This window comes from Indicator indicator, chromosome 24 (genome assembly GCF_027791375.1).
Source record: "Indicator indicator isolate 239-I01 chromosome 24, UM_Iind_1.1, whole genome shotgun sequence".
In the NCBI taxonomy this organism is placed as follows: domain Eukaryota; kingdom Metazoa; phylum Chordata; class Aves; order Piciformes; family Indicatoridae; genus Indicator; species Indicator indicator.
The window spans coordinates 5,858,693-5,869,954 of NC_072033.1; the positions used below are offsets into that span (position 1 = coordinate 5,858,693).

The 11,262-nt window shown below is 56.2% G+C and overlaps 1 protein-coding gene across 1 annotated transcript; it reads left to right on the top strand.

Annotated features, from left to right (window-relative positions):
• Positions 1-7,111: 7,111 nt before the first annotated feature.
• On the top strand, positions 7,112-11,262 carry LOC128975293 (neuritin-like). The gene is made up of 3 exons (XM_054392113.1): positions 7,112-7,154; positions 7,605-7,752; positions 11,037-11,262. The coding sequence occupies exons 1-3, from the start codon at positions 7,112-7,114 to the stop codon at positions 11,260-11,262; spliced, it is 417 nt and encodes a 138-aa protein (XP_054248088.1).

The window sequence follows — 11,262 nt, forward strand, 5'->3', positions numbered from 1 at the left end:
GTTTTCCTGGTTTTCTTCTCTAAACTCACACAATCATGCAGGAGAGATGACAGGATGCTCTGTGGGTGGATCACGGACTTCCTCCCCAGCTCACCTCATCTCACTTCTGGTCTTTGGAGACCCTCATCCCCCAGCAGATCCCACTCTGGGAGGGTTTCTCCCATGTTCAACCCTGCACATCGCGGCTGCTCCTTGGCAGAGAAGAGGACTTGGCCTCCCGCCTCCTTCCTCTATCGCAGCAGGGTGAGTCAGTGCCTCGCTGTGCCCAGCGCCAGCTCTGCCTGCAGCCTGGTCACTGCCAAGCCAGGACGGGGCGGGGGGGCATCCACTCTGCCCTTTTCTCTGGCTGAAAGGGAGTTTCCAGTGTCTGTGGCATGTCCCGCCTGCTCTGCTCTCAGTTTCTCTCATCTTAGTATCTTAGATGACTAAAGATAACTAGGTATTGTTTGTGTCCCAGCTCTGTTTTGGCTACTGTTGCTTTGCTGTCCCCCCATGCCTCCAGGGAGTTGCTGAAAACTGGCTTTGTGCTGGGGATGTGGTGCCCACACCCTCTGCACTTGCCTGTAGCTGCTGGCTTCAGCTCTTACGGTGCTTACAAGGGATGAACTTGTTCACGTGAATTTATCTATATCCAAAAAGCACCCTCAGTCCTGTCTGATGGTTTCAGCCTGAGCATGAGATGCCAGGTCTCTGTTTTGGTCCTGGAGGCATGGGGGATCAGGCTGCTGTATCAAGAGTGGGGAGGGTTACGGTCTTTGAGGAACCACAGGAGCAAATCTCTTCTGGGTACCTGCTGGCCCTGGCTTGTCCACAGCTCCATGTACTCTGGTATGGCCTCTGGGCAGCATTAGCCATTTGCCCCCATCCCTGCTGACCCCCTCCCTGCCCTTGGAGGCGAGGAGGCTGAGCACCCCAAGTTCCCAAGGGCCCACTGCAGCCCAAGTGCCCGCTGTGGGGATGTCGCATGTGTCTGTTCTCCGTGCCGAGTGCCAGACCCCCAGACCCCCACTGCTGCAGCCCCTCCACCCTGCCTTGCTGGGAGGGGGTTGGACTTGCAGTGATATCATCGGCACGGAGCCTGACTCATCCCAGCTCTCCAGCACAAGCCGTGCTGCGCAGCGGGGCACACATTTTATTCCAATTAAACCAATGCAGGCAAGCCAGCTCCACACCATGACTTTTTCACTCATAGCAAAACGTGCCTGCTCCTGGCCAGGAGGTGAGAGGGGACAGAGGTGGCACTTAAGTTGGAGGACAGCCTTCACTTCTGGTAGGGAGCCCTAAGAATAAGCCTTGCCAGATACCTGCAGGGTCTGTCTTGACTGCTGCAGCATCCCTGCCTCACTTGTGCCTCCAGCGCAGGCTGTCGGCATTGTCCTGTGTCAACAGCCCTCACCCTAACCACAAATGCCCAGGTCCTTGGAGATCCAGGTCAGAAGCCCAAGTAGGAATGACGCCTCTTCTCCTCTCCATAACACAGAGTTCAGCTCCTGCCAAAAGTCCCCAGGGGAGCCAGCATCAAAGTGCATGCATCAGCAGCAGAAAATGTAACGTGACTTGTTCCTCCTGCCCTTCCCACTCAGATTTCTCTCATCTATTAGAGGTTTGGGAGGTGAGTCAGGGAGCTGTGGGGTGAGGATGGAGCTGGGGAGGAGTTGGCTGCTAAGGGAAAGGTGAACCCATGCAGGCAGGTGAATCACTTGCTGGTGAAAATAGACCTTGTTCTCTAGGAGGTGAGCGTGGATGGAGCTGGGAGTGAGCCACAGCTTGACTCAATCAGTAGATTGTGGAGTCAAGAGAAAAAGAAGGCAAGGCTGCTTTCCCAGTGAATGAGGAGACACATTGCAGGGGAGCAGCCTGCAGCTGGCAAGGCTTCAACAACCCGAGGTCCTGCAGCTCCCTTAAAAGGGGAGATTTTAGCCTGGGACAGCATGGAGACAGAGAAGCCATAAACACCCTCAAAGGAATGTGATGGTGAGATAGAAGCATCTCTGCAAGGCTGGGGAGGCAAGAGGAGCTGGGTTGAGGTTCACAGCATTACTCCATGCTGGGAGCCATCCAGCTCCTTGGTCACATCCTGACTCAAAAGAGGGGAGGCCAGTCCTGGAGGTGGATCCTGTCAAGCCCTGGAGTGTGTCATGTCCCTGTGTGCTCAGGCTCCACATCACTCAGCTGTTTCTGATGGCATGGAAGCTGGTAGAGCTGGGCACTTGCGTGGGGGCAGCAGGACACACAGCCCTGTCCCCAGGCAAAGAAGGGATATTCCTGGAGCATCTCAGCAGAGACCAGAGCAGAGCAAGGAGAAATCCCATGTCAGGCTGGGACCAGGGCTGCTGCCCCACCATCTGCGCTCACCTGCTTGGCCCTGCAGTTTATGTGTGCTGATGTCCCCTTATGTGGGCAGGTGGCTTCTCCTCATCCAGGAGCCACTGGCTTTGCCCAGGTGGGTGAAAGCCAGGCAGCCTTGGGCACCAGACATGGAGACATGGGGACTAGAGCTGCAGCTCCAGACAGGGTGAACCCACAGGCAATGCCATACAAAGATTCGGTGGGACAAAGGGAGGCCCTGGGAAATTTCCCATAGAGCTGGTGCCAGGTGACCCATTGGGCATCCCTGTGGCTGTCCTAGCAGCCTGGGGTCCTGAGACCCTCTTCAGCCCTGCTCACCCCTGAGGGCAGTAGGTGGAGGAGCAGAGCCAAAATCACCTCCTCCAGCCCCAGCTTTGCCTCTGGTTTGTGGGTAAACCTGGCTGGTTGAAACCCCCTTCCCCAGCTTGGCAAAGTGCTGCTCACAGTCCTCTCAGTACCATGAGCAGGGGACGCTGGTGGGGATGGACAACCAGACAGTGACATGGGACAGGCTGCCAGGGCAGGAGAAGTGTGGCTGGCAGCTAACACGCAGCCTCAGTGCCAAGACACCCAGCATGGTGCTGAGGACAAGACGGCTGGGAGAGATGCCCAGGACAGTGGATACCTCCCAGGGCAGAGGCAACCAAGGGAGCCAGGACAAGCAGGGCTGGAAGGGGACCTTCCCACAGGAAAGTGCTGGTGAGGCTGCAGGGTACTGCTGCAGCAGCAAGGGCACCTGCACTCAGGGATCTCTGAGTTCAAGCATCCTGAGCTTTTTCAGCTCACACTTAAACCAGACTGTCCCAGCCACATGCTGATGGCAGCACATCTTGTCCTTTATTCAGCAGCCGCTGGTGTTGGGCACAGGTCCCGGCACAGACTCAACCCATGCCATGCCCAGCTGGAGCACAGGGCAGCCCAGCTGTGTTCTACCACCAGCTGCATCCAGAGGCTGGACAGGGATGAGTTCTGCCCCCACAGCCACATCCATGCTGGAGGACATCATCAGTACTCGGATCGGCCTGCTGGCTGCTTGTGGGATGACAGAAGAGCAAAGAAGATGGCCTCAACTCATGGAACTGATCCTACACCCCAGCCCTTCTGCAGCTTGGACCTGCTTGGTGCATCTGCATCGTCATCATGGTGAGGTTGTGAAGACTGTGTGTCATGGTGACAGATCCTCTCTGCCCACCCTTGTGTCCTGGACTAGCTCTGTCCCCTTCCCTAGCACTGGCTATGTGTAGCGTGCCCAAAGCTGTCCCATCAGGGCTGCAGGGCTGTCTACTGGGATCAGGATGGGGAACCCCACTCCAAGCTGAGCCTTGAGTTGTGTCATCCTCTCAGGCTGATCCCTGAAGGGGAAATTCAGATGGTAACTGGTCAGCAGTGGGAATTTGTGAGCTGGGCAAGAGGGTCCAGCTCCAGCAGGGGTGAAGCTGGCTGGCATGAGGGATGGCAGAGCCAGCAGGACACTCTGCAAGGGAGTGGAGTTTCCTTTGGGTCAGGAGCAGAAGTATCCCCAACGTTGTCCTGCAGCCTCCTTGGGATGGGAGTGTTCAGGGGCCACCTTTGGGCAGCAGAGGATGGACCCAGAGCTGGTCTGAAGTGCTTTGTGCAATTACTCAGCGACAAGTGCTGGAGCAAGTGGATAGAAGGGAGCTGCTTGTGACACATCTCTCAAGCCTCCTTGAAGAACCGCTGATGGTGGCAGGACTCTGCCCAACTCTCCCTTCATTTTATTTGACACTGTCCTTGTTTAAGCCCCCCAGCCCCACCAAAGCACTCCACAGCTGCTTGCTCTCTCTCCCAATGAGCCTCTTGCAGTGCGATGAGGAGAAGAAAATACAGCAAGAGGCTGGAGACAAAGGACCAGGAGGGCTCCCTCCCCAGACACAGTCCTGGGGAAAAGACAGCCTTGGTTTGGGGAAACAAAATCAATTGAATTTATACAAAACCACCACCAGTTTGCCAACTGAATCAGAGCAGGACAGTGCTGTCCTCTTAGAGGTGCTGATTGGCTCAGCCTTGGCCAGAGGCAGGTCCAGTTTGGAGTGGAGGAAGCTTCTGGAAGCTTCTTCCATGAGCTATGCCACAGCCCCAGCCTCACTCCCCAAACCCTGCTAGACACAAGCCCAACACATCAATTAAAGCACAAAACTGTGCTTAATCTGTCTTGAGGGTCTTGGGAAAATTCCCTGATGTTCCCCATGAAGCTGCAACTGCCTGAGGTGTTGTGCCCATCCCCATTGGCCAGCCAGTAACGGACTCCCCTGGCCAGCTGCACCTGCCAGTGCCTGGCAACGGGCACAACACAGCCCCTCTGCCCTGCTCCCGGTGCAGCCCTTCACTCCTGCTTCTCACCCAGCCCTTCTTCTCTTCTCCCAGTGCCTCAAACCCACACCCAGCCCTTCTCACCTCTCCCAGCACCTTCCCCATTTGCCTGTCAACATCCCAGTGAATGATGGAGCCTCAGAGGAAGAGGAAATTTGCACTGCTGGAGGTGGGCACTCCGCAGCTGGCTGGGCAGGCCTGAGCATGCACCTTGGGGATGGCATGGGGTGGGGACCCTCCTCTGGGGAAATTGTGGGGGCAAGAGCCCTGAGTGTCCTGAGCTCATGGCACAGGGATGCTTGCCGGGACCAGCTGCCTCCTGCCCAGAGCCTGAGCTGGTGCCTTTTCTGCCTCTTTCCAGGCTGGACCCTCAGGATCCCAGGCCTCCCTGCAGTGCAAGAGAGAGCACAGAAGCCACCAGTGTAGGGTAAGGAGCTTCTGAGTGCCAAGGCAGGCATGGGGCCAGGGTCTGTGCCCAGGGCCCCATCGGGGCAGTGAGCAGGACCACTCACCCCTGCCCTCTCTGCTCTGGCAGATCCAGAAGAGCTCAAAGCTGTCCAAGGAGATGAGGAAGAAGGAGATTAAGAGGACAAGGTGGCTGGAGAAACGAGCTGGCCACTCCTGGTGGGTGCTGGTGCTGAAGGAGCCACCCAAGCTCCAGCAAACTCCTGCTGGGGACGTGCCCAGGGACTCCGTTGCCCAGCGGCTCTTGCCAGGCACCAAAAGGGGGCAGGGGTGCCTAGACCCCTATCCCACAGGTCTGCTTGGCTGGACTAATGAACTTTCCTGCTTGACTTTTGGCTTAGGATGTGCCTAAAGAGAAGCAGGATAGAGCAGATGAATGTAAATATGAAAGAGGATGGTGGTGAGCAGATGAAAATAGATGTGGTTGTGGAAGAGGAGATGGAGGTGGATGGGTACATGAAGGAGAAAATGGAAGTGGATGAGGATGGAGAGGAGCCAATGGAAGTGGACCAGAGCCCCCCACAAAACCAGGCATGTATTCCCCATCCTGTGCACACAGCTGGCTTGGGTTACCCACTGCCAGGCTGGGGGTGTGGCTGGGGTGGGTGGTCCCCACTCCAAGGACACAGCACCCTGTCCCCTTGTCCTGGTGGCACCATTGCCACCATTTGGCTGCACTGAGCACCCACCCACGTTGGGCAGGGAGCGATTCCTTAGGGCTCAGCAACCCAAGTGTAACCCAAAGGCCAGTGGGGCTTAGTGCTGGCAGCAGAGTCCTGCTCTGCCAGTGTGTCCCTGGGCTGTGGCACATCCAGTGCCCATCAGGACAAAGTCCAACCTGCAGCTGAGCCATCCAGGAGCCCCCAGCTCTGCTGGGCGAGGGGCTGCTCATTGGGCCAATGGCTCTGTTGCTGGCTTTGCTTCCAGGTTCGTTGGAGTCTTGGAGTCCGGTGCCGAAGGAAGTTGTTTTAGGAAGAGTTGTTGCTTGTTTGCCTTTGTTGTTGATTTCAGTAATTTATTTAGGTCTTCCTGTAAATATGTTTGTTTATATCTTCTTGTAAATATGTTTGGTTTTATCTTCCTGTAAATATGCTTTTTTATATCTTCCTGTAAATATGTTTGTTGATGTCTTTCTGTAGATTCATAGCTTCATAGATTGGTTTGGGTTGGATCTTAAAAGATCATCTAGTTCCAATCTCCCTGCCATGGGCAGTGACACCTTCCACTAGTCCAGCTTGCTCAAGGCCCCATCCAGCCTGGCCTTGAACAGCTACAGCGAGAGGGCTTCCATGACCTCCCTGGGTAACCTGCTCCAACATCTCACAACCCTTACTGTAAAGAATTCAGTCCATTGCCTCTCTTCCTGTCACTACAAGCCCTTGTAAAAAGTCCCTTCCTGGCTTTCTTGTAGACCCCTTTCAGGTACTGCAAGGCTGCTGTAAGGTCTTCCCAGAGCCTTCTTTTCTCCAGGCTGAGCAGCAATACGTTTCTGTATTTCTGAAAATACATTTGTTTCTCTTTTTCCATAAATATATTTGCTTCTGTTTTTCAAACCCAGTCTCTGTCTGATCCTTGGGTTTCCTTTGGGCACTGGTGGGGTTTGCCCGGTTGTGGATTCCACTTGCTTTGTGTTGGTGGGCTGGGGGTGCTGGCAGGGCCACCTTGGGGTAGGGGGAGATGAGCAGAGCAGGGAGGGGATCCCCCACGGGGAGGCAGCTCCAGCTGGGACCCTGTAAGCGCTGCAGCATTGCAGGATGCCGGGGCCGAATGTGCCCCCGGGCACTCGTTAGCCGCGGCCCAGCCCCCTCCCTCCCCAGCCGCTGCCGGAGCCGCTCATTAGCGGCGGTTGGGGCCGGGCCCTCCCCGCGGAGGCGGGCGGGGAGCGGGCAGCAGCGGGCGAGGAGTACTGCCGGCCCCGGGGGAGCGGGCAACGGGACGGCAGCGGCAGGAGCGGAGCCGGCGCGGGATGGGGCAGCGGCGGGGCCCCGCCGTACTGCTCCTCGCCCTGGGTGAGGCTGCTCGGAAGGGCGTCGGAGGGAGGTTCCCGGGTGGGGTTTGGGGTGTCCGGGCTGGGACGGGGCCGCTTGCCCTGCGACTCCCGGGGTGTGTTGGCGGAGGGGCACGCAGGATCCTCTCCGTCCCTTCTGCTGGGGCAGGACCGTGAGTCTCTGTGGTCCGGTGGCTGCCTGTACGGAGCGGGTCGTGCTCCCCCGCTGGTTCCGGCCCCCGCCACGGCTCTCTGCTCTGGCCCAACGGTTCCCACAGGCTCTCTGCAAACGCTGGCAGGTGAGGGATGGAGCGAGGGCTGTCCGTGTCCTGCGTGGAAGAGGTAGCTTCGTGTGCCTGGCAGCACCGACCCTGTGGGTCTCAGGGGCGCCCATGTCACCCCGCGAGGGAGGGAAGCGGGCTCGGTCCCCAAAGGGCTGCATGCTGATGCTGACCCCCTCTGCGGCTGGCAGGGCACTTGGCCAGGCTGCTGGCGTCGGGCACCGCCTGTGACAACGTTTACCGAGGCTTCTCGGACTGCGTCCTCAAGCTGGGGGAAAACATGGCCACGTACGAGGAGACGGACGGCATCGAGCTGCAGGGGCTGCACCGAGTCTGTGGGTGAGTACAGCGCTGCACCGAACATCCTAGGTGTAGCAGCCCCTAGGGACATTCTGAGTACCCTGCCTGCCTCTATCGTGCCTGCCTGCCTTTCCATACCTCCGTCTGTCACACAGCTCCAGCTGTAGTTTGCATCCCCAGCCGCTGGCAACAGCTCCAGCCCCTCGGGTCTCGGCCTACTATCCCCTGCACACTGGCACGCTGCAAGTTTGGGGAGTTAAAGGTGTAAGGTGTACGAGAGCAAGTGAAAGGATAGCAATGCAGTGTATGGGGAGAGAAATGGAGTCACGTCTGTGTGCCTTGCAGTGAGCTGAGGGCGGTGAACAGGAGTGACAGGGAAATGCATCAGCAGTGAAGGGCAAATCCAGGTGCCCTGAGGTGGTGCAAACCTGCCGGGGCGTGGTGAGGGCTGAGCTCCCTGCGGGTCAGGCTTTTTGAGCTGCTGCTAACCACTGGCAGGCTGAGAGGGGAAAGCAGTGCCTGGAGCAATGGGGTGAGGCTCTGGGACCTTGTCCTCAGTGCCAGCACAGGTGGCTGGCACCTGTCAGGGCACAGCAGGGAAGGCACAGCTGGGCCACGGCACTCAGTGGAGCCAGGACAAGGAGCTGGTGCTGCAGCTGAGGCAAGTGGAGGGTCCACAGCCCTCCAGCCTGTCCCAGATAAAATACTTGACTTTGGCTGTGGCCAGAAGTGGCAAACACTTAAGCAAAATTCTTGTGCTCAGGGTGAATGCAAAACCTTTATTTTGTTCGTGTATTCCCTTGCCAGCACGCATGCCCATAGAAGGGTGGCTGTGATCTCCTCTTTTTCTTCTTCTCCTGGGACAGCCTCACTCAGGATGAGCAGCCTGGCTGAGACGTGGCTAAAGACTGGGTTGGAATGGGAACTGCTCTGGTTTATACTGCAATAGAGAGTTTTAGTTTTAAAATGTGGGTGGTTGGTATTGGAGAACAACAGAATGTGCAGCCCAGCTCGGGCTGTGATTGAGTGCTAGAGGATTCCTGATTTCTTTGATCAAACTCACATGACATGTGTCAGTGGAGGGAGGAGTTTTTTACAGGCTCTGGAGCACTGACCATCACAGAATGACTCCTGGGATCTTCCGTGCCCATAGGGCTGGGGCTCTGCACCTTCTGGGATGTACCAGATTCTCCTGCTGGTCCCATTGCACGGTTTGCTGGGTTTGCTGTGGCCAGAGGAAGTATTTCCTGCCAGGAAATATTTCTGAACTACTTGCCTTTAACCTCAGCTTTCTCTGCTGCCATCTGCTTCCCTGGTGCCTTGATCTCCTCTCCAGAGGTATGGGTGAGGAAAGGATGCAGAGCTGGGAGCTGGCGTGTGGCTGGCAGTGCCTCAGCTCTGCATGTGTGGTGCTGCCCCAGACCAGCCTGGGCAAGGTGCTGACAGCAGCCTGGCTAGCCAAGCAGATGGAGGCTGTGAAAGGTGAAACACTGAGAACTGCCACCTGATCTGAGAGCAGGAACAGGAGCTGTCATGCCCCTCCATCTTGCCCCAGCCATCCTTTGCCCAAAGACATGGGCCAGGTTTAACTCTCACCTGGCAGAGCAGCCTGCTGCTGCAGCTTGGGTGTGAGCACAGGAGGTCGGCTGGGTCAGCACCAGCTTTTCTCATTATCTGGGGACATTTATTCCACCACAGTGACTCAGTTTAATGAACTCCCTCACAGCTGGCATTCTGATGTAAGCCCTGCTAGAGAAACTAAATAAGTAGAATGCTTGGGTCTGTGTATCTTCAGAAGGTGTTACCTCCAGCTCGGTGCACTTGGACAAAACCGAGGTGTCCCTTTCCTCTGTGCAGGGTCCCTGCTTGGCCATCTGGGCTGCATCTCCTTTCTGAGTGGTGGCATGTGTGCCCAGTGTCTTGGCATGCACAGGGAAGGTGGCAGAGGACTCCTGTCTTCCAGGTAGCCCCCAGCTTGCAGGTTAATGATGATCTGGAGCCACTTCCAGAGGAGAGGCTGGTCTGTGCCATTTGCTGAGACTTTCAGGCTCCTTCTCTTTCATGTTGTGGGTTTGTAGACACAAGAGAGAGACCTTTCCTGTGAATTCAACTGTTTCTGGAGCAGTACAGACACAGCAACCTGTCAGGCTGTGAGTGCCCTCCCCATCACAGCACCTACAGCAGCCTTTGGGGATATGGAATCTCATGCCACACTGTCCTCAGATACATGGCACCAAAAAAAAAAAGGGAAGTAATGCCCATTCTTGCCCTCCCTGTGCTGGGTGGGAGCCTGGTCCTTCCTGTCCTGGTCTTTGGACAGCTGGAGCTCACCCCTCCCTGCTCAGCCTGACACTTGTGGGATGGAGCTCACGGGAAATGGCTCAAGCCCACCTTCTTCAGAGCCATTGCACTCCCCCACCAGAGGTAAGAAAGGAGCTCACGGAGCAGATAAAACCTTGGCATGCTGAATACTGCTCTGGATAAACACAGTGTTGGGTCATCCTGTGTGGTGCTGGTCTCAGCATTCTGGACTGGCAGGATGGTGTCCATTGTACTCCTCCTGAGAGAGTCTTCTCCAGGACTGCAGTTTTCAGCCCCAATTCTGCTAGTTTTTTTTTCCTGTCTGTTTCTAGCTCTGGAGAAGCAGGCAAGGGGTGGGGTGAGAGGGGCAAATGGGGGGGCCTGGGAGTGGGGAGGTGGTCTTCAGCAAGCAGGTCCTGGTTCATTCCTGCAGGACCATGGGTTATCTTTACCTGGCTTGTTTTTCCCTGGTGCTCTCCAAGAGCCTCTTTCCACTGAATGGCTTCTACTTCTGGAGAGTAGTACCCAGCAGATAAATGGAGATGTGTCTAATTAGAACACAGTCAATAACTCCTCCTGCCCCTGCCCATGCCTTAGTTAAAAGCTGTGTTGTCTGTGGAAGCTGTTGTCTTCCTTGCTTTGTGCTTGTGTTTTGCCCTTGACTCGGCTTGGAGAAAGCTGTGAAGGAAATGTGCTGGGCCTTTGTTCACAGCTTGCTTTAGATACTCTGGGTGCTCAGTGCTGAAGGGAAACATTTGTTGATGGAAAAGAATGGATTTTATTGACTTCCAGAGAAAGTGTGGGCGGGGGAGAAAGGGGGGAGGCATAAAATAATTTGTGTTTGGAGTCTGAACCAAGATGCTCTGGGAGATGATGGAGATAATGAATGGTCGGGCAGCTGGCACAGGACAGGGTGGCTGTTGCTGCTCAAAGGGTGGGCATGGGGCAGCAAGGCTGTGCCCAGCTCCTTGGTGCTGTATTGCTGTGAAGGGGCTCATGGTGCTGTGTCTCCTTGGCTGCAGGTACTGGGATGAGTTTCACACATGTGCCCTGGAAGCACTCTGGAAGTGCCAGAAGGAAGCAGCAGCCATCTGGGAGAGGCTGAGAACAGAGTCTCGGAAAATCAAATTTCAAGGCAGCTTGTTTGACCTCTGCAGCCCCAGCACGGCTCAAAGCATTGCCTGGACCCACGTTCCCAAGGTTTCTGTCCTCTGTGTCCCCCTCATCATCACTTGGCTGAACTTATGA